General features: G+C 37.7%; 1 protein-coding gene across 1 annotated transcript in view; it reads left to right on the plus strand.

Moving 5' to 3' along the window:
- FAM117B (family with sequence similarity 117 member B) overlaps nucleotides 1-19,287 on the plus strand; it is a 28,095-nt gene extending 8,808 nt beyond the window's left edge. The window contains exons 3-8 of the mRNA XM_063400289.1: nucleotides 3,553-3,645; nucleotides 4,162-4,275; nucleotides 8,904-9,047; nucleotides 10,060-10,285; nucleotides 11,106-11,226; nucleotides 13,436-19,287. Of these exons, the coding sequence (XP_063256359.1) occupies nucleotides 3,553-3,645; nucleotides 4,162-4,275; nucleotides 8,904-9,047; nucleotides 10,060-10,285; nucleotides 11,106-11,226; nucleotides 13,436-13,754 (1,017 nt within the window). The 3' untranslated portion in view covers nucleotides 13,755-19,287. The remainder of the gene's footprint in view (nucleotides 1-3,552; nucleotides 3,646-4,161; nucleotides 4,276-8,903; nucleotides 9,048-10,059; nucleotides 10,286-11,105; nucleotides 11,227-13,435) is intronic.
- The last annotated feature ends 3,991 nt before the right edge of the window (nucleotides 19,288-23,278 follow it).

Raw genomic sequence — 23,278 nt, forward strand, 5'->3', positions numbered from 1 at the left:
AATATGCTCACGTGGATAAGATGGAATTAGGAGCTGGTGAATAAGAAGGACAGCTGAGGAGCAAATTTGCTGTGCAGGAAAATGAATTGGAAAAATGGTTGGAAGACAGGGTGAAAAAAGTAAGCCAACTGAAGTAAGAAGAGGAGGATGAAGGAAGGTATGTGATATATAAGGGGGAAGCTGTTCGTGCCTAGCTACAAAAAGGAATCATTAAAGGGCAGAACTAAACCTGTATGGGTGTCCTAACAATTTATTTTCATATTTGATTTCTTAGGATAGTATTTTTTTTCAAGATAATTATATTTCTGTACCACTGCCAAAGTATTTGCTATGTTCAGTTGATCTCATTCATGTTAATTTTGATATAATCTGACTCATAGTTGGGCTTTTATAATCTGTATTTGCCAGATATCGTCCTTTTTGGCTTGTGTTTAGCTTTTGGCTTTTTCTTCCAATTTTGACACATCTAATTGCTGTGGTAGTGGGGCTTTTGTAGAGGAAATGTATTGGAAAGGTTAATGGGAAGACTGTAAAGGGCATTAGATATTTCTGTAGAATGAGTACATTTAGTGGTGATTTATGGTAGTGTGTTTCTGAGAGAAATAAAACTATCTGTTTTCACTTCCTAATTTAAAATTTATCAAACCAGTAGAACATTTAGGGCTCTTAGATATGCATCTGTATGTCCAAAGCTGATGTTGATATGACACTGAGATATTATTGCTTTTAATCTTCCAGTGGGCCCGAGAGCAGCCACTGGAGCTAGAGACAAGTTTAAAATGTGACTTACAATGGTTAGTTTCCAAAGATAATACAGGCTGCCCATTTGTATTGTTCAGCTTTTCTGGAAATGTTATATTTGGATGAAGTTTCACTTGTGAGATACTCCGGTTCCAGTGTCTAATTTCAGATTACAAAGTCTGACGTGAAATGTATGTGTTTTGATTTCAAGCCTTTAGCAAACAGGAATTGCATTTGCAAAGTAATAAAAGGTTTTCAAGTTGAGTAAGCAGGGTCTCTTGATTGTGTGGAGTTCTGGCACATGGAGTAGAGTCAGTCAGGAAGCAGACTGGGAAGAGACAGCAATTAGTGGCACACTTCAGCTTGCAGGCCTTTCTGTAGATGGCCACGGGTCAAAGCTGAGAGCTGTGTAAGAGACCCCGGGTCATGCAGAGACTGTCTCTCTATCAGACTCCTCCAGCGTGAGTATTTTGATGAAACCTGTCTATAAAACTAGACTGAATTATGTACATGAAAAATATTTGTTGGATGATGAATAGGTCTGTTATTGAGCATCCAAGGGTCTGGCTAGAATTCATACCTGCACATGCTGGTTTATAAAACAGGTGTTAATAATCTTGTCTTTTTTGCTTTGAATGAAACATGTTTGTCTTACAAGTTAAAATGAGACAATTACGTTGTATTTTTTTAATGCTTAAATTAATCATTTTGACTGGGAAGTTTTTGCCTTTAAAGACTTTTTTTTTCTGAAGCATTCTAATGTCTGTAATAAATTTAGCCTTAAACTAATATCTTTGTAATTCTAATGAAAGGGGAGAGGATGTTGTGCATGGTAACAAGCAATAAGCAAGTAGTAGTACTTTAAGAACCTGCAGAAATATAAATTCCACTTTGCCTATTGGTTATTTAGTCTATTTCTTGATAATAAGTATTATAAACAAAATTTGGGGAATAAATAGGAGGAGGCTTGCTAAAATAGTATTGTGTTTCTGTTTTGATGTACAGATTTCCTATAGTTGAATCTGAAATTTTTAACTCTTTGTTTTCAAGATGAGCATTAAAGCAACTTTAATGCTTTAAAATGAATCAGATATCAATTTTTTAAATAATTCTTGAACCTTGAGTCAAAGTCTTGAATATAAATTAAGGACAAAGACTAATTAGAGTGTTAATTATTCTCCTGTAGGCAAGTGTAATGGTTGTGTTGAGCTGGGAAGCTAGAATTAGTAGTTAAACCTTACTGTTTCAGCAGTTAGAGGACAGGAGGATACTCCTGGTTGACATTTGAGAATTGACTAGACAAAGATTGGTACTTGGGAATGGGAGTTATCAATTATTCTATTCTATGATAAAGATCAGTGAGTGCTTTTCTAGAAAAACAGATTGTAGTGCATTTTGCTATGAAATAGGAATTTCAAAGCAACCCTATTAACTTTATTATTCAGATTTGTCCTAGTTAGTTGTTGATTTGGAATGATGAAGATTAAAAAGTACTGATAACAAAGGTTTCATTTTTATGAAACTTATGTCTATAACTTAAACTAGTGGAGTTGCAGCCTGTATATTTGGAGTTAAGGCTGCATATTTCCTGTAAAATAGGAATTAATATCCCAAGACTTGAGTTTCTGTGATACAAGTGCAGCTGGGGTAAGAAAGGTCAGCATGTGGCTTCTGCGAGCTGTTAGAACTAGAACAACCACGGCACACTGTAGATGTGAAGATTTTTGAGGCAAGGTTCTTCTCTATAGGAGAAGCGAGATATCCAAAAAATGAGGTTACCTGGATCACCACTGTGTGCTAAGAACTGCATGGTGGCAAGAGTGAATTTAAAGGAATTTGCTGTCTCTTTCAGTTGTGTAAAATGCTTCCAGAAATCCTTCCCCTTGCTTCATTAGGTCTATTTCCTGGGACTGCTCAGAGATTCCTGATAGATGCTACTATCTGTCTGCTTAGAACCTTTACAGTTCACTGCTTTTGAAGACATTGCTGGAGATGGCTATGTAGAAATACAAAGTGCCCATAAAGCATTCAGTATTATCACACTCATGCCTGTGCATTTTCGTAACTGAAATACAGTGTGTCTTAATGATACTTTGCATTTCTCAGAACTCCTTCACCACAATACGTTTGTGAGATTTTTGACTAAACATGAATGGCTCTGTTGGTTTAGTGAAACCAGCTTAGTATTATCTATGTTGCTTTCTGCCTGGCCTGTGACAACTCTGAACCTGGAACCCTTTGAGGCATTAATAAATTTATTCCCTGCTTTGCAATAGCCCTAGTGGTGCTGATATGTCTTACTTTCCTTTTTCTCATTCTTGAGAGCAAGAATGTGATTTTGAAGCTGTGTTGGTGCAGGCTTTCACAGCACTTACTCCAAGCCACCCTTGCTAATGCTTCAGAAATAACAAGGTCAGCATCTGTGCAGGAAATGCAATATACCATCTCCCCCCAGCTCAGCACCCTCACACTGGTTCTTCAGAGCTCTGTAGCAGCCTGTGGTACATCTGGCTGAGTACTGCCTTCTGCTCAGTCATTTGGAAGGGAAACTAGCACATCCCTATATTACACTAGGTCTGAAAGTTGTGGGTTTGGGGGTTTTTATTTATATAATTTATATATTTATTTATATATTTTTCACTCTGCTTTTTTGTACTTCACAAGTGAGAAAGGTTTCTAGTTGGTTACTGTTCACTTTCAGTTAGGAATCTAGCATATCTTAAATGTTCTCTTTTCTAATTTGTCTCAAAATATTCTGCCAGAAAGTAGCAATTACCTTTTTTAATTAATCCTGTAATCTTCTTCCTACAGACAGAAAGTGCCTGGGCTGAAGAATATTTAGAAAAGAAGAGAAGCTCACACAAACGTTCATCATCGTGGGGCAGCAATGAACAACTCAAGGAGGTCAGAAACGCTGTTCCTTCAGATAACTTTGGATTAAATGTTTTTTTGGTATGCACTGATACCATGATGCTTCAGGAAGGCAGGAGTATTTTACTGCTTTGTTTAATTATACAGATGATGGGCTTGGTAAAAAATATAAAATGGCTGTTCATTTGATATTGATTTAGTATAACAGTGCAGGTCAATTAATATTTTTAATCTGAATGTGTGGGAAAGAAAGTGTTAAATGCAGGTGACACTTTTTCATCAAAGAGGAAAATAACAGCCATGACCTCACTACTTTCAAACTTTATGTATTTCAAGTTTTTCCACTAAACCTCCAGAGGTGTCTTCTGAACATCAGCTGAACTGGAAGCTATCACACTAGGTTTGCAAGAACTTGAGTATAATCTAGTGCTGGCAATAATTGAGTGTTATGGTAGTAAATAATTTTAACTAAAAGGTGGAATAAATGGATGAAATTACCTGTGTACCTGAATACACCTTGAAATCTGACGGGAATTTTTCCTTCCTTAGATTGCAAAATTGCGTCAGCAGCTGCAGAGAAGCAAACACAGCAGCAGGCATCATCGGGACAAGGAAAGACAGTCTCCTTTTCATGGCAACCATGCAGCCATTAACCACAGTCAGGTAAGGCTGTGTGCTTTGTGGCCGTGTTGTGTAGCTAATACTGTTTTTACATCCTTTCAAGGTTGTGATTTGTCTTAGAAGGAACTTAGAAATACCACAGACTGCTATATGTGTACCTAGAAGTGAATTCTATGAAATAGAGCTCTTTCTTTTGCCTACTTGAGTGATGAGCCCCAGAACTTTTTGTCTCTTGGGTGAGCTGGCTTTGAACTCCCATTTTCAAATAATTTCAGATAGTTAAATATATCCTTAAAGCATGGTTCTTAAAGTGCATTCTGCATGTTCCACAAAAGGATGACAGATAAATTTAATCTAAAACTATAGATCATCTTCTTCATTCCATGTTGCTGTAACAATTATGACTTTGTATGTGGAATATGGCGTGGAGCAAACTGCTGGTAAAACAAATAGAAGGTAGTTCTTCTGAGCACATTTTGTTGTCTTGCCGAACTCGTCTAATACTATGATGATATTTAGAGAGTTCACCTGACAAAAGGGTGCTCCATGGAATTATTTATTGTAGTGTTTACACAATTCATAACTTCATTCATCCTTTTTAAGATTTTATCTTTTTTTTCTCTGTCATTTAACATGCCTTGAGGCTTAAAGTAATAATCCTTTCTACAAAAATTGTGATGGTTAGGCCACCACATGTTCTGTGTGCAGTTTCAGTTTTATTTCAAGGCTTCTAATGAGGTCAAGTTGACAGAGGTGTAGTATTTTTAGCTGAATTGATAACAGGTGTAAAAAAATAGTCGCCTTTTAGAAACACAGATCCTTTTTCAAATGTGTTTTTGTTGAGTACCTTCAAGAAAACCAATAGAAAAGTTTGGTCATTTTTTCAGAAGGAAACCTTTTTTTTCTCTCCCTACTGATATCTCATCTGAATGTACATTTGATACACACAACTTCTTTAACAGTTACAAAAAGAACAAATCCCTCACAATAGCCTTGGCAAGGCAATGTAGTTGAAAGAAACTAGGAAGCTGTCAGTGCTGTGAATTGAGAAAGTACTTCAGATGTGAAGCTTCTCTGAAAATCTAACCATATTCCATTTACTCCTGAAATGCCATTAGTTGTTCCAATACATATAATCTGACAACAGTTAATGAAAAATTTCATTTCTGTCATTCCATCCTTCTGGAAATAATTTAGGCCAGGTTCTTTCTTTCTTTCTTTCAAAGTCAGATGTCTGAGTGAATGTGTTCTACTTCAAGAATGAAAATAACAAAATAGAGTAGTTTGAATTTCTTCTGCTCTGTTCTTCTTAACTCCTACTTTGTATAAAAGTTATTGGCACCTTTTTGTCTCAGACACTAACTTCTTATCCCTACTGTAGGACATTTAATTAGGAGTCACAACTCTTCAAGATTTACATGCCTCTTGAGTTCAGTTTGTGGGTAATTTGAATTCTCTGCTACTGGGAATATTTAGGAATTTTTTTTAGAATTACATTTTTTTGACATAGCAATTTTAGAGTTACTGAAGTGTGGGTGCAGTGTACTGTGCTGCTGATTTTACTGTGTGCTCGAGTCAGAGCAGTCCAAAATCATGAACGAAGAAAGACAAATAAATGACCCAATATCTTTCTAGGGAGTTTTGAGAAAGTTCATGAAAATCAACACACAAAATGTGTCAAACTGTTGGTTAAAAAAAAACAAAACAAAAGGCAGATCAATGTATTTGATTAAGGTGTTCTATCTGAATTTGTAGAACAGAACTTGTGGACATTTTCAACCAAAAAGTATACTGAGGAACTTCTGATGTAGGCCCTTTAGTACACTGGAGAATTACACACATTTGAACAGGTTTGCCTGGCATTCAACAACCTGTGGGTTTCTGAATGCTAAGATATTGGCACTTTAGTACAGATGATCTTAGTGAGTCTTAATTTCAAAAATGAACAATGATGTTCCTATTCTGAAAAACACCTCCCCAAATTATGTATATAACTGTTTAAAATCATAGTTATTTTATTATTTTGCTTCTGGTATGGATGTCTTTACATTCTGCCAAATATTATAGTTTGTGAATAAAATATTGTGCAATAAATAATTAGTTTTTGGGCTTGTGAAACAAACCATAAAATATAAATTCAAGCAAAGCAGCTTTTCCAGGACTGTTACAAAACAAAACATTGTTTTTCTTGGTGAATTTTGTGCCAGCTGTGTCAAGCTACTTTCAAAGGGAAGAAGTTTAAGAAGGATTCAAACAGTAAGTGAGGACTTTAGATTAGTGGCATTTAACAGCTGTTTTTTAACTCAGAGTGAAAATCTGTAACTGTAGTCATCAAGGGCAAAGTTCCTGGATTTTCTTTTTTTGAGAACTGCTAAACTAGACTTTCTGGCAGCAGCTATGTTCCTTCAGGATTTGTGGGAAGGACTGGGTGGAAACCAGAATTTAGTAATTAGAATATTCAGAATTTTTTTTCACGTTCCTGGCTTGAAGGAGCTTAGAGCATTTTCTCTGAAATGCCTGTGAACAGTTTTAGATTTGTCATCATCCCTTTATCCTACCTTGTGAGTTTAGGCTGTACCTGTAAGCTTTGGAACTGAAAACTCTGTGCCAATGTGTTACTGTGTGAGCACAGTAATTATTATCCTGTGGTTGGCATCCTGCCTAGTGATGAGCATTCCCAGGTATTCAGATGAGTAGTCAAAGGTTGGTAGCCTATTCCTGCATGTCCATGCAGACCTCTGTGAAGGCAGTATTTCAAATAAAAAGTTTCTTCTTCTGAGGCTGATTGTTCTACCCATGTCAAGATACCTCCTTCCTTTTCCACCCTCTGGCACCCTGGGCTAAGAAATCATCCTCAGTCATGTACAGGATATTATTTGTCTTGGAAGTGAAACATGCTGTATTTCACTATATTGAACTCTACTGAATCTACAAATAGCTCTTCAAATAGTAGAATGAACCTAAGAATTTTTGTGGTAGGCAATCACATTTAAAGGTGAAGAATTCCCACATTTTGCTAATGGCTGCTGAAGTCTTAAAGCGTACTTGAATTCTACTGTTTAACAATTTGTCCTAAGAATGTGTAGGCTGAATAACTGGGTGCATAAACAGCTTTTAGTGCCTGAACTTGTGCTGATATACCTATATTGTGACTGAATATCAACCTGTATTAGTTTATTGGATTGTTGAGCCAAGGCCTTGCATGGAACAGAATTAGCAGGGTTGCTTTCTCAGACTTTGTGTTCTTCTCCAGTGTTTTTTTTCCTTCTTCAGGCAAGACTTTAGGATCTCTTCACAAGTTTGGCCACTATGAGAATGTTTAGTTTTTGTTGACAGAAACAGAGTGACAAGCATTTCCTGAACAGAAATTTTTGTAGTTCTTGTGCAAGTCTTTTTTGAGTTGTTTTTTGGGGTTTTTTTTATAAAAAACTAACCTAATGTTTCAGGAAACCAGAACCAATATAATTCATGAGTTTTCCTGCTGTAGAGATATGTGATTGTCTCTGTTATGATCTGTGCTTGAAATATCTTGTTTAGATTAATTTTTCTGAGGTAGATTTTCTGCCAGACAAGCTTTGTGGTTTTTGACAATGTACACAGGAAATTAAAATGCTTTGGTGTCTTTCTATGTAGTCTTGTTACTTAAAGGAAAAATTAAAATAAAACCCCCTCACAAAAATGCACTTTGAAGACCAGATAATGCTGGTCCTTCAGTCAGTAGAAGTGTTGCTCTCAATCGTGCTACCCTAGGCCATAGAGTCCAAGAACTTTACATGGGAATTAAGTGTGTTGTGCTGTTCTTTGAGTTGAACCAAATGTTTGCAGGAAGTATGACATTACCTGTAGTATAACCCTGCCTAATGAGTGCAGAATCTTCTAATATTCTGTAGGGAGACCTTTTAACAGGAGGGCAGATGCTAATGGAGGGACTGGGAAATCTCAAGAAGCTGTGGTGTGCCAAAGGGAGCTTGGGGAAATTTCACTAATGTGTTTTCTGAGAATGAAGGTTTTGTGCATATTTTGAATCACTGGATTTTTAAACTGTTAATCTTCATTCTGAAGCAACTAAGTATTAACATTTTGGGTTTGGGATTTTATTCTTTCTGTGGAAATCTCCCTAAGTTGTTTTGTCAGCCTTTTATTTTGTCTTAATACTGTTAATACATTGGTCTTAATTTTTAACATAGTGTGGTCTTGCATTTGTAGAATAATTTTCCTTCTGTGTGTGTCATGTTATTGCAGGTGGCCACAGATTTCCATTAAAATTTAATTTTAATGTGGTTACAATTCAACAATGAGTTCTGTGACATTTGGTATAGCTCACTTTAGGGGAATGTATTTTAAAGGCTTCAAAATTACTTACATTTAAATGTTTACTGTTTCATTTTCACTTGTAAAGCTGTGTTAAGCTAGAGGCAGACCACATATCAGGGGAGATTTTGAGACTAGTTTATGTAGCTTTTCCTGCTAGAAATTGGATTTGAAACAAAATTCAGGATGTTTGTCTTCAGTTCAAGCATCCATTTGAACACACTCACTATGGTTTCATGTAAATCCTTGATAGTGAAGTGTAGATGTATTCTGTTTCAAGGGTCACTTTTGGGTAGAAATAGTAACTTTGTTTTGTAAATAAATCTACATTGTTTTCTTACTGTCTGTCTGTTCTTTAGGCTCCCATCCCAAAGAGTGTTCTCGTTCCTGTGATACCCATTACCAAATCAACGGGGTCACGATTCCGAAACAGTGTAGAGGGATTGAATCAAGAGATTGAGATAATAATCAAGGAGACAGGAGACAAAGAGGAACAGCTTGTTGTACGTATCTGCTGCCAATTGCTCTATATAATTATTTGGGTTTTGCTTTGAGATCAAGTCATAAACTTTAATTTGCACCATTTTTGAATTAAATTTGTCTGGAATTTTTAAATTTATATTTGTATTAATTATTTTCTTTAAGGTTAGTTTAAAAGTCTCTTGGAAAGCAAAAGAAATGAAAGTTAAAGCTTGAATCTGAACTGATTTCCATTAAATAAGAACTGTCAATGGAACAGGGAAAAGCAAAATGTCTGTTTTGAGAGTTTTTGTAGTAACTCTTTGTGCCCATGCTGAACTATCCCCATCCTAGATGAATCATAATTTGCCCATTTTTATTATTAATTTTAATGGTATTTAGAGATGAATTGAGTTATAAAGTATCAGAAATACAGACTGAAGATGATTAAGGAACCAGAATGTCTTTGATATGAAGAGAAGCTGAGAGAGATGGAAGTGTTCAGCCTTGAGGAGAGACAGCTCTGTGGATCTTATCAATGTGCATAAATATCTCATGTGCAGAAATGGAGGGAGCTGGTCTCTTATCAGTAGTGCCCAGTGATGGGGCAAGAAGCAGTGGACATAAATTTAAAAATGTTAGGTTTGGGTTTTGTTTTTTTTTTTTTTTTTTTTAGTGAGTGAGGGTATGCAAAACCTGCAGCAAGTTGCCCAGAGAAGCTGTGGAAACATTGTCTGTGGAGATATTAAAAACTTGACTGGACAGAGTCCTGGACACACTATTCTTCCTGAGTCTGCTTGAGCAGAGATGTTAAACTTGATAATCTTAAGAGGTTCCTTCCAGCCTCAGCAATTCTGTGATGATGTGAAATCTTAAAAGCTGTTATCCTTAGTTTCTGAACCTGACATTTTAGTTTCTTTTGGAGTTGCATGTAGTGAATAAAATTTTCTACCTCAAATGGTTTTATAAAATCCAAAAAGACCTTCACCATTACTGGATGTCAAGAAATTGCTACCCAGACAAGAGCAGCTGTCTGATACCTTTAATTTTTAACAGCCTCAAGATATTCCAGACGGGCACCGTGCTCCACCTCCGCTGGTGCAGCGCAGCAGCAGCACTCGCAGCATTGACACCCAAACGCCCGGCGGAGCAGACAAGGGCAGTAACAACAGCAGCCGCTCCCAGTCAGTATCCCCAACCTCATTCCTTACCATCTGTAATGAAGGCAGTGAGGAAAGTCCATGTCCTGCAGATGATGTCCTTGGTGATTCCAGAGATAAAGGTACCAAGTCACTTTAAAGTTCAACAATGCTGAAATTATGCAATGCACATAACTACATAGGTAAAAGAGAGGGTTTGTTCCCTGCATCCATGGAGAAATGGTAGAATTTGGGGTTTTTTTATGTGATTTGTTTTTTTTCAAATTGCTCTAAATACTGTGTTTGCATATATTAATTAAAGCTGGATAGATGTGACTGAGGAATGTACTTCCCAAAAAGCTTTTCTTTTAGATAATAGATTCTTTGAGTATCTTAAGCAGGTTGAAGAAGCAAGAATGTACAGTAACAGGTGAAACAGCACAGTAGTCCTGTTGCTTGTGTAGGGTGTTTTTCATGATCTTGGCCAAAATCTGCAGCCTTACAGCATTTCATACACACACTCATAGAAGTTTAAATGTATAGGGTTTGTTTAATTATTCTTTTTTTATCTGAAATCTTTTGAGACGTCCTAGGAGAAGTTTATATTTCAACATAAACCTGTTCTGTTTTTCTAAGAATATGGCTTCTGCCCATTTCTTTTGGGTAGGTGGTGACAGCACAGAACCATAGATTTAGGTTTGCAGTTACAAATTGAAAATGTCCAGGAATGATCAGAGATTGCAGAGAAGTCTGGAAATGTTGTAAGGAGAAATAGAAAGAGGGAAAGGAATTGAGATAAGAAAACTTATTTGCAAATGAAGGCTTTGAAGGCAAGTGGAAATGTTTTTGAATTTTGTAACACTAGTAATGAAGTGACTTTAAATTCAGGGGACAGTTAAAGGTAGCTCTTGTGGCTTTTTATAGTGTGTCACATTTCAGTAATGAGAAACTCTGTTCCTGCAGAAAATGGGAATAATTCTCCCTTGCCAAAATACGCTACCTCGCCAAAACCCAACAACAGCTACATGTTCAAGCGTGAACCTCCTGAGGGCTGTGAAAAGGTGAAAGTCTTTGAGGAAAACTTGTAAGTTCATTTTTTGCTACATAAGAAATAACATCTAACTATCAGATTAATTATTGCTTTATTGATTTTGTGTCAGAGAGAAGCTATTAGACCAGTTGCTAAAGCCATGCTAACAGTCTGAGCTGTGTTTTTTGGTGTGACTTTATACTGGCATATCTGTATGTACTTTACTGCTGGAATTAAGTGTTAAAATACTGAGTGGTGTTTTTTAAACATCAGCATAATTTGAGAGGAGTGCCTTACCTGGCAGATAGTGGGAGAAGAACTCAAATAATCAAGTAGGTAGAGAGGTAATAACAGGCTGTAGTACAGGTGCATCAGCTAATGTATGTCACAGCTTGACAGGCACATCCACTAATCTAGACTCTGACGACCGTATTCTTTGCAGCTAAATCAATGTAGTCGTAAAACTTCTAGTGACAGAGAAGTGAACTTGACCCTGAGTATTTGATGCCTTGATTATTCTGAAAAAGCCAACTTTTGTCATTTGGGAATATTCTGGGAGGTTGTGTTTTATTATTTCAGGGGGGGTTTTGTAACCCTCATGTCTCTTGGATGCAAGAATCTTAACCTACAGTTAAAAATTGCATCTTGTCACACAAGGAGTGTAGATTGATTACAACCCTCTTATGCCTGTATTATCTCAAGAATACCATCTAGTATAAATATTTTTTAAAAATTAGCTTGGCTGACCTGTGCAAATGGATTTTGAGAGGTCGCTACAATCTGTCCTGTAGCAATGTAGGAAGGGTTACAGTAACTGAAGTTACCTGTCTCTATTTTAGCATGTGTAAACCATATTGCCAACAGATAGTATTCACTTGCTACAGGAACATACTCTGTTGCAGTTTGACTTGTATTTGCATTTTGTTTCAAAAGTCCTTTCTGAGTAACTGTAGGACTGTTCTGCTGTAGAGTGAAACAGGCTTCTACAGTAGTTTCTGCCTTGCTATGGCAGTCCTCAGACACTGAAGTCTCATAAACATCTTTTCATGTCTTTACTTGAATTCCATGTGTCTGTGGAATACATGAGTGAACCTATTTAAAGCTCAACCTTCATTTAATATAATTTCTATTTGAAAATCCTATACAGGATTTTCTTTCGGGAAGAAAATTTTCAAGTGGGGTTGGATTTTCTGGGGGAATCAGCTAGCATGGAAAAGTACCCTATGTCATGAACAGAATGACTTTTCAGAATAAAATATCTCTACAAGAATATGCTGGAAGATTGTCTTGCTTGGCTTAGTAAAACACAGACAGAAGTGAACATGGCTCTTATACGAATGCAAGGAGGGGAGGGAGAGGTTATAGGCTAAAGGACAATGCTGGCAACAAGAAAAAGTGAGTAAAAATTTCTGATGGCTATTTTCAAGCAGTAAAGAGACTTTAAAGCAGATGTCTACAGTTCCATCTTGAAGTAGGCTTTGGCTACTGTAAGTAGATTTACATTGCAGCGTTAGAATGCAGAAGTGAACACAGAAGGCATTCCTAAGCTATCCATGATTTCCATTCCAGCTCTGTTTGTATTAAAACATGTCTTGGGCTGAGTTCTATGCTGAGATGGCAAAACTGCAAGTCAGGATCTAAATATGTGTTCCACACTTCTTTCCCAGGTTATAGGTACTTGATCATGAAAACTACACTTTACTCTCTGCACTGAGTTTTGTAGTAAGATCAGGGTCATCTTCTGCAGAGTCAGGGTACTCCCGTGTGAACATGCAAAGAAGGCAAAAAGTATAGCAAAGGGGATTCCCTGATCCTGAACCCCTTTGAGATATGCAATATTAGGATCATTGCTATGCCAGCTCTCTTTCACGTGGCTTGCTGTATAAATAGTGTCTGTATGTGGGGCAGAACTGATTGGGCTGTGGAAGTTTCTAAAGAACACTGTTGAAAATACTTTCTCATATAATGAATGTGCTAATTCATCAGTAGGGTTTGGGATTGAGCATGAAGTTGGTTGGGTTCCTTAGGTTTGGAAACAGCCTGCCCTAAGAACATGCTGTTGTGTTGCAGCATGCGTAAACAAGCAGTTTAAACCATCTTGTCAGTTGCTATGTGCTCTGAGTGTCATTATGGCATTATTGAGTAGCTGAAATACTTCAAATTGAAACCTCAACTTGTTTCTGGTGATGTGTTCAGCAGTATATCCCTGCTATTGGCAGAACTCGATTGTTCCATTGAATTATCGTGTGTATTTTATTTCTAGGCCAAAGCCATTGCATGAAATTCCAGCCTTCTATTGCCCTGACAAGAACAAAGTGAATTTCATTCCGAAAAGTGGCTCCGCTTTCTGTCTTGTCAGCATCCTCAAGCCACTTCTTCCCACCCAGGATCTCACACTTAAGGGCACTACACACAGCCTGACTGTCTCCTCCAGCATGACGCCTGGTTTGTTACAGCCCATTTCCATGGCCGCCTTGACTACAAGCACAGAGCAAGACAGGATCTCTCGTGGAACAAGTACAGTAATGCCACAGACCTCTCTGCTCCAGCAGTCGGGATGTATTGAAGAAGCTGAAGAATAATTTAGATTGTCTTGACATTTTTCTGGGCAACTACTGGGAAAAAAATGGAACCAGTTGACTGGACCTTTCTGATCACACACATGCATTGTTTTAACAATTTATGGCACTGCCATAATCAAACTCTTTGTATAATTGACAGTTTGGTAGCTCATTGAGAAGTTCCGGAGGATGCATCAGCTGATATGCTGTTGTATTTTCTGCTTTTGAAGACTCTGGTTCTGTTTCTCTCCTGCTTTTTTTAAACACTGGTGAAAACAGACTGTCATATTCCTTTGCCATTTAAAGGACCAGTTGTTGTGATGGTGTGTGTCCTCTGACTTTTCTTTCCCCATTAAAACAAATCTCAAGACCAGCCAGCTGATCCCATCTACCATTGTAATCTTCAGAGGGAGGGGCAATCAGATGGTTTTGCAAGACATCTTTTGTATGAAAATGTGTATTTTGTAACAAAATTTTGCCTTTTCTGGTTTGTAGCAGATGGTGTTTCCTGGTGATGATCCCCCTACCTTTTTTTTTTTTTCCTTTGTTGGGGAAGGTTCTTTTTTATTTGGCTGGCTTACAGCTGATGGGACCAAAGGATTGCTGATCTATTACAGCAGTCTCAAATTATGTGACCTTGCTGAACAGCCTCAGACCTAAAAAAAGCAAGTTAATATGTTTGAAACTTTTAAAACAGAAAAGTATGCAAAAACAGTGTTAGCATTTAGTGTACCTTTTTTAATATCAATAATTTGGGCTTCTGGTACTCACATTCTTAAAATCCTTCACAGAATTCCTACTAGTGTTGGTTTATTGGCTGGAAAATTGCATTTTAAAGCACTTGCCCTGGTATTGTTCTATTTGTCCATAGAGTTTTTGTGCAGATGTAGGGAAAAAAGATACTATCCTCTTACTCAGTATTATTTTTTCCAGAAAATACTTGTCTCTTACAGGCTTGCTTAGATCCTTAAGAGTCAGCCTGAATCGTTAATCACTGTTGGTACAAATTTGCTCTGACATGACTCATCACTGTATTATAGACCCTGGCCACATAATACTGAAATACCTGTGCATGGTTTCCTCCCTTTTGTCATAGTGGTGTTCGTGTGTCTGTTGAAGGTGATGGTTTGTCAGGCATGATATCTGTTATGCACAAGTTTACAGCAGCAGATATGTTCTCTCTTGTTGACTAGCAGCTTAGGCTGGCATGTAAAACAGAGAATTTTTTTGATACTTGGTTTGTCCTGATAATGTGGCAGTTAATGGTTGCTTTGAAATTACAATAAAAGGCAAAAATAAGGGAGAAATGCAACTGCAAACAGAAATTGTTCAGGAACTTCACTGAGGTTTCTCATGTGTTCCTGGAGTGCATTACTTGGGTTTGAGTTAATACAATTATAGGTATGCAGAAAACTGCAATGACCTGAAGACCAGTGTCATAGTCACTTACAAAACAAGTTGATCTTGTACCTCTTCAACAGAGTTTGATTCAGTAATTTCAAAGTAGGTGTCCTTGTGGGCAGTGTCTGGGTCTGAATATTGGTCTGTTACACACAAGCAGGTCTCACTGGCTTGCACATACACAACTTCCATCTACACAACCTCCATGGATCAGTTGTATTCTCAGGTCTCCTCATAATGGCAACTATTTAAAGATGAAACTGCAAATCTAACAGTCTTGTTCAGTGCTTAATATGATGACTTTGCTTGCAAACATTTTGAGAGGAAAAAAACCCTGCATATGTGTGCAGATATAATCATAATTTTGATGCCTATTTGCTGTTCCTTAAACTCCTGTATTAGTAACTATGATTGCCGTGTACTTTATTCAGCAATTAAGCCTAAATCATACTAGAATGTGCAAGTTCTCTATTTATAGTATTTTTCAAATGTTATGCATAAAAATCAGTAAGTTAAAATTGTACCAGAACATATGGAAGTAGTTCACCTGTTAAATTAGGAAACAAGCATAATTTGGTTTACTATCTATCTTCCCATGAAAATGGACAGGATTGTTTTGAAGTAACTGTTTTGATTTGCACTGACATTATGTCACCTGGAGTTGTTGAGGAACAGTTTTAAAAATAAGCAGCTTTGTGCATCAGACTTGTGTAATTTTGCTAGTTAATAGTTATTTTCTAGGCTTTGTGGATATTAATTTGTTTCTTCTGAAACACTACAGTGCAATTTGAAGTCTAAAATGTACTGCTTTCCATCGGTTTGTTTAAACCTGGTGTGACTGAATCCAGATCATATTCAGGTGAAGGAAGTGCTTTTAAGTCTGTTCTCTATTTCTGTAACAGTAGCATGTAAAGAACTTCATTGTTGCCAAACTGCCTAGTGCTTTATTAGGAGATCTTAACTGCATGGTTAAGAACCATGAAGAAGGGCTAAAGTTAACAAATAGCCTTTATTACAGCCTTGACACTTAACTGTCTTCACCAAAATGCATTCTGATGTTTGTTTTCATCACAGTGTGACTCTCCCAAACAGCGATGGGCTTTCTTACTGTAGGACTTTGTTTTGCACCTGTTGTTGTAGTACTTGAGTATCTCTGGTAGCTTACCTTGTATGTTATTGGACAATGTACTGTACAAATTAGTGAGCTGCTCTGATAAAAACCAAATGTAAATGTGTCAAGTTTTTGCTTTTTATAAAAAAACTGCATTCAGGACAACATTCAGTCTTTTTTATATTCAGGACAACTCTACTATTGCTGTGGCAGCTCAAGTTTATTATAAATCCACACTAAAGACTCAGAGTTAAGAAAATGACAGCTCTTGTTCTGAGACAAGTTTTGATGTGTGCAGACAAAAATTAGCCTTAAATTTTTATGTGCTGTCTTGTGCCATAGCATAGCTGTTAGCTAAAGTATTTGTATCAATTTGAGAGTGCATGGAGCTTTTTAAAAATTGTTTTCTGTATAGAGTGGGATGTCCATTTTTGGGGGAGCTGACCTGTGCATTACACAAGCACAGTTTTACTGAAAAAGTTAAAATTCTTTTGGCTTACTTAAAATCCTAACTATGCATAGACCTAGTCAGTTCCTTGATTGCCTACTTTGTAGCTCAAGAAAAAGTAAAGGTCTATTTTTATGCACAACTTGACACATTTGATATTCTTGTTTTGTTGGTGTTCTACTCTTCTAGCCACACTTAAAGGCTGGTGATTGTGTTCAATAACGTTGGCTGTTGATTTTGAGATAGACTAAATAATGTTACTCCGGTTGTAAATTGTATTTAAATCACAAGGAAGGAGTTTGTTGTAATGAGGTCCATGGTGACAGTTGTGACTATTAGAATTGTTTTTTCAAAAACTCGAGGCACATGGGAAGAGAGCTCCTTTGGTAAAGTTTGACCTGTATCAGCTATTCTTTCCTTGCTTGGTGCCATAATCCTGTAGAATTTAAGGACTTGGAAAAGTAACAGATAATGCTTAAGTACATGTATCTTGGAAAGAAATTCTTGGTTTCAGGTACATATCCCAAGTGAGGAAAAAAGGGAGTGAAAATTAAATATTGCTTACTGTGGAAGTAAATGATTGCTGTGTTTGACTTATGTAAAGCAATAGCAGCTCTTATAAAGTATGTTTAGTCTCAGGGCTATTTTTTGATTTGTTCTAAAATACGATTTCCTGGAATTCAGAGTCTGAGACTGTTGAAAAACACTGAGGCTGAGCTTTTTGAGAAGAAGGAAACAAAGTCATATCCATTAACCTTTCCTCTGCCTCAGGCCAAACTTCTTGTTGCTTGTTAAGAGAATTCAGTGCCACAGTAATTCCTTGCTGAGGTATTATGTGTTCTCTCTCCCTGCCATCTCTAAAATGCAGACTGATGTCTTCACAGAAACTCAGTGCCAGTGATGTCCATATTTCCTTGCTAAATGTTTCCTTGCTTGAGTACTTGACAGCTTCTCCATCAAGCTGAGAAGGCAAAGGAGGATGTGTAGGAAGTCACCAGAGATTTGCAGTTACAGAGATTCTTCCTGCAGGGTGACTTCTTGGATATCTTGATTTCCCTTTGATTTATAGTGTGCATGCACACATACAGTCTGGATAGGTCTGCTGCTTTTACCTGTGAGGTTGGAGGCAGAGCTAGTATTTCTGAGAACCTTTTATTATTTTTTTGCCTATGTACAGACCTGCAGAGTGTTCTCATCCAGAACTGATGCACACTTACATGCATCTCCAAAGCAAAGCTTGTGTGTTCTTACTTGTCCTCAGGAGATTAATATGACCTGCAGAAAGGAAATAAAAGCACCCAAGCACTTGAGAACATCAGGACTGTGCTTTTTCCATATAATTCCATCTTTCAGGTGTGTGCCCTTCATCAAATGACTTAGACCCGAGCCAGGTTGATATATGTTACACCAAAAATGTTTGCTGTTAGGAAAGGCAATAGAAGGTAAGCCCTTCATAACCTAGGAAGGTGAAAAGCACTGGGGAACAACTGGTTTTACTGTGATCAAAAAGTTCTTATAGAATTGTTTTACTGAATATGGCTATACAATCACTACAAGATGAACCTGTGTATTTTCTTGATGTGAGCTTGTGAGCATCCAGCAACTCTGAAAATCAGTTCTGCTGTCAGCGCTCCGTTTATACAAAGAATGACTTGGATGCATTGTTTGGAAACTGTTACTTTGCAGGTCAAGTGGGAAGGGAATGTTAACTATTCCCAAGTGTTCTGTGAAATTCCAGTCCTGTACCCCAGCTGAACCACAACAGTCTCTTTCTGAATATTCCAAATGTAAATGGAGTCCTGTTACTGCTTGCTTGGTTTCATTGCATGTCATCAGTAAATACTTAAGGTATGGTCTTTGTTTAATGGTCTTCAATGGGATTTGTATTTGACTAGAGAGACTTCTGTAGTGTTGACAGGTCTATCTGAATAGCAGAAGAGGACTTGGCCTGGTAAGACTGCAAATTAACATTTATTACACAAACTTTTGAAACAACTCTCTATGGAAAATCTACTAAGTTAAAAAAAGAAAACAACCCTCTTCTGAACACATCATCCGTCCTAATTGTCAATGTACCAATAGTTAAGAACATAGCCTGGCTTCATGCTAAATTATTTTGTATATTGAAATGTGCAATTTTTGAGGGTAGCAGTCAAGGAATGTTCAAAACTGCCATTAGATTTGCCTTTGTATGAAATTGGCTGACATGTTTTCCTCTGTTACACTGTGATAACTTGTGGAGATGTTCTTGCTTATGTCGTACTGATAGGTTACTTGTTGCACGTAAAGCGATTTTTGTAAGCAAGAGGAATTCCAGGGATGTTCTGCAAAAAAAGGCCTATTCTGAGGTGATGTACACTGTTGTAAAACTGGAGCAGCTCAACTAATTTCAATGGAATTCTTGATTTACACTAGTCTTTTTGCTATGTGTAGTTATGCCAGTACAATTTTGCACAATGTTATTTGAATATTGCGTTCTGATTTGTGAACTGTTTCTACTGAAAACAGTGAAAATTTTACAAACTGCAATAGCGGAATGTTTTTGGCCTTTTTTTTTGTTTGTTTTTGCCTAAAATAAAAAATTGTCACTTCAAGCTATGGACTAATATTTATTTATTTATGGATTTATTTTTAGTAGCAAGGGGTTTTTGTGTTCTCACAGTCTGGAGATTTGCCCGAGCACTTACCTTGAGGGTAGTGGGCATTTACCACAAATAAAATAAGTGCTTTTTAAACCCTTTTGGAAAAAAATCATCAGGATAGAAATCTTTATTTAATTCACACCCCCATTCTTCCAGTGCATCCTGGAAAACAGTCCTGAAAATTCTGCCTTTCCCTGTCTTCATCTTCAGTGAGTTTAGTCAGTTCCTGAGGACACTACAATTCCACCATTAGGGGATGGTGCATAAAGTCCTGGATTTTGGAAACAGAAGGATTCAGCGTGTGTTCTCCTGGGAATGAAGGTATGAGAGCAGGACTGAGGAAAAGCCCTGGATTCCTGCTGGTAGGTTCATTCTGCTGTTCAGTAGAATGCAACAGCTGAAGCCTATCTGAGGAGGCACTTAAATGTTCTAGGCAATGTTCTACATTTGTCTGTTTACTCAAAATAAACATCTTTCTTCATGAGCAGAATTTGGGGCCAAAACTTCTTTATACTAGAAGTGGTAAACCAGGTAAATATTGGATTTGGGTTTTTGTTGGTTTTTTTTTTGCTAGCTCTTATAATAAATTTTGGTCCAATTTGTCTAAAAGGTTTGGAGCAATTCCCCTTCTGGAAAATCATTGTCAGCCATATTTCATTTCAGAATGAAGAGGTAGACTTCTTGGAATCTTGAAGAATTGAAGGACTACTGATGTGTGTCCCTCAAGGCAGGGCTAGCTTGTGATTTTCCAGTGGTTTAAAAGTTTGGGCCAATAAATGACATCAGCATCAAGTTCCCAATATTGTGCATTTCACAGCCAGAGACCATGGGTCAATTTTGCATCCAAACAGGAAACTGCTTGGCTGAAATGTAAAAGAGGAATTCACAGCCAATGAAATCTGGAGTATTTGATGCTTTCTCATATTTTAGTCTTTTTTACCTATTCAGTTGTCTGTGGATTTTTGCCTGTTCTAGATAAACAGCATCTGATTCAGGATCAGATTAAAAAAGCAAACAGGATTTATTAAATAGGCTATGACCTCATTCTCCATTCAACTGTTTCTTCATCACTGATTACAAATCTAGTATTTATGTTTTTGTGCATGTAAGGATGATTTTAGTGTAAATATGTCTGATGTTCAAAATACCTTCACACCTTGCATTACATATAGGAAAACTGCCAGAAACGTTAAGATGCTGATGAAGATCATCTATGAAGACAAAGAGAATGGAAAGACCATCTCTGGTGAGCAGTGACAGTCTTCCAATTCTTGATTCACTGTTTGCATTATAAACAGTTATGTTCCTCAGTGAAATAGCTACTCATTTTTTTTCCTTCTGATTATGAGAGATAATCAGGCAGGAGACTGCCAGGAGGGTTGTTCAGGTATCTTAGTATTTTCTTGGTGTTAGATCTGACTGCATAGCAAACTACTATAGAAGTTGTAGGGCAAGGCTGCTTGTGTTTTATCATATGTGCTTGCTGTCCTTTTGCTGGCTCTTCAGTCAGCATTTGTAAATTGTGTTAAGATAGTCATCCCACCCAGAGTTCAAAACTTTGGAAGTGCTGCTGTCTAACACTATTTCATCTGTATACAGCATTTACAGAAGCACCGTTCACTGCCAGACCTGTCCTGGTTAAGTGCTGTGTACTGCAGACATAAGTTAGACTAGAATGGAGGAGATCATTTAGGTGAAGTTCTCCCACACTTGAAATAGGCTGGATTCATCACCGCTGCATGTACCCTGTTTTTCACGTCTTAGTCCTGCCAAACAAGCCTGATTCATCTCCTGCACTGTCTGTTTACAGAGCCTTTGTTTCACCTAACCTGGGCCATGGCCCTGTAACTGATGTTTGTATTGACGTAGGTGCGTGTCTGTGGTCAGTAGCAATTTCACACTGTGGTGACATTGATTGTAGGAAAGAAAAGATTCAGTAGAAGCCTCATTACTGCAAGCAAAGTAGAACACGGTTCATTAAATCCTACATTTATGAGCGTGGGGATGTAACTGCTGTGATTAAGCTGTTGATTAAGAAACTGTTTGCACAGTTAGTTGTGGATGCCTTTTCCAACTACGGATGAGTGGCTGACCACTGCAGACACTAATTTGGCTGTTGATGGAAGTGGCTGCTAGGGAGGTTTCTCTGTCTCCCTGCCGGTGGGTGTCCACTGGAAGTAGCTGAACAGTGAGCACTGCCAGAACTGATCTGGCTCTGTGTGTCAGGCAGGCAGCAGGTAAGAGTGTGTTCTCTTTGCCCTTCATCTTTCCAAACTTCTGGAGTTAATTACAAGTTAGGACAGAACTTGACCTACAATGTCTTGTACTGGACAAATTAACAAAGAAGGTACATCCTGGCCTGGCCCAAATCTTCTCTGTGGGTTTTGAAATATTTTAATTGTGTCTGAAAAATATCTTTCTATATTCGTAAAAGCACTGATCAGCTGCAAGATGTAGTCAGGTGCTGTGTAGAATAGATGGAGGGGTACAGCAGAATTTGATTTATGATTTGCATTTTTGCAAAATTACCTGTATTTGTTGTAATGAATACAGTTATCAGCTGAGATGTCACAAACTAGGCTGAGCAGTCAGATAATTGAGTTACTTCTCTCTTGAGATGAAGTTTTTCTTTCTATTTCCTGTTTAAATGGAGCAGTTTGGTCTAGGGTTGTTCTGAGGACTTTTTTTTTTAGACATTCTTAACCTTTTGTGAATTGTAGATTTTTAATTCCTCATTAAGAGGTCGTTTTAGAGCATGTTCCTGCAGTTTCAGTGGAACAATTTCCTTTCCTCACACAGAAAATGATCTTTTTGTGATGACTTTTGGTTCAAGTTGTAAGCAATATCTTCAGCCCATAAAGTTATCATCAGGTTTCAGGGAGATGTTTGCTAAATTCCAAAAATTTCTTACGCTAGAACTCCAGAAGCTTGTCCTTGTCCCATGAGTAGGATGGATGGCAGCATTCTCCTGCAGGTGTGTGACAGCTGCCAGCCCAAATCACCCACATCCATCCACACAGTAAGGCAAACCCAAGGGAAGCAGCAGGTCCCTGAGCTCAGGAGTCAGAGGTTGATTCTGATCTGAAGTTGTGATCTCTGGGCAGCATCAAATGCAGCCACTTAAAAATAGTTTCACAAATGTGTGTTCGGTTGCATTGCTTGTTTAAAGCTGTATTGTCTACATTTCTGATCTTTCCTTCCACAGCACTTTCAGTGGTTCCATAAATATCTTTTTAGAGCCACAACCCCAGTCAAAACAGCTTTTAAAGCCCACTGCTGTGCAGTCAGAAATGACAGATCGAAAATGCAAGAACAGCTAAAATCTGCATAAACTGAAAAACATCTTCAAACTCTGTCCTGCAGTGTAATTCTCCATGGCCTGGGGCTTACTGGAACCCACAGAGGGTTGATGCTGGTTTTGGTGCTGCAAGAAGTGAATTGCAAGTTAAGGCAGAGGCATTTAAGGGGAAAATTCATGAAAGGGCTACATCCCATCCAGGCCTAGTGTGGATGGGTGTTTCATGCATTTCTTTGGCAATGTCAAGATTTTAACCATGCCTCATTTTTGGCATAGCACATCTGTATTCTAACTGCAGGAGAAGCAGCGCAGAACCTGTGCTGGGTCTCACCTTTGTTGCCAAAGAAGGCTCTGTGAAACTGCAGACAGCAGAACAATTCCAAAGCTTTCAAAGTGCCCAGAGAAATTATAGATACCCCATCCCTGGAAGTCAAATTGGATGGGGCTTTGAGTAGCCTTGTCTAGTGAAAGCTGTTCCTGCCCACTGTAGGAAGGGTTGGAAAAGATGATCTTTAAGGTCCCTTCCAACCAAAGCTGTTACATAATTCTATGAAAAACCAAAATTCACGGCTTTCTCAGGGCTGGGAAATGATACCATCCTCACAACTACTTTTATGTCCCAAATACAGTTTTGCTGTCTCAGAT

This window comes from Prinia subflava, chromosome 6 (assembly GCF_021018805.1).
Source record: "Prinia subflava isolate CZ2003 ecotype Zambia chromosome 6, Cam_Psub_1.2, whole genome shotgun sequence".
Taxonomy (NCBI): domain Eukaryota; kingdom Metazoa; phylum Chordata; class Aves; order Passeriformes; family Cisticolidae; genus Prinia; species Prinia subflava.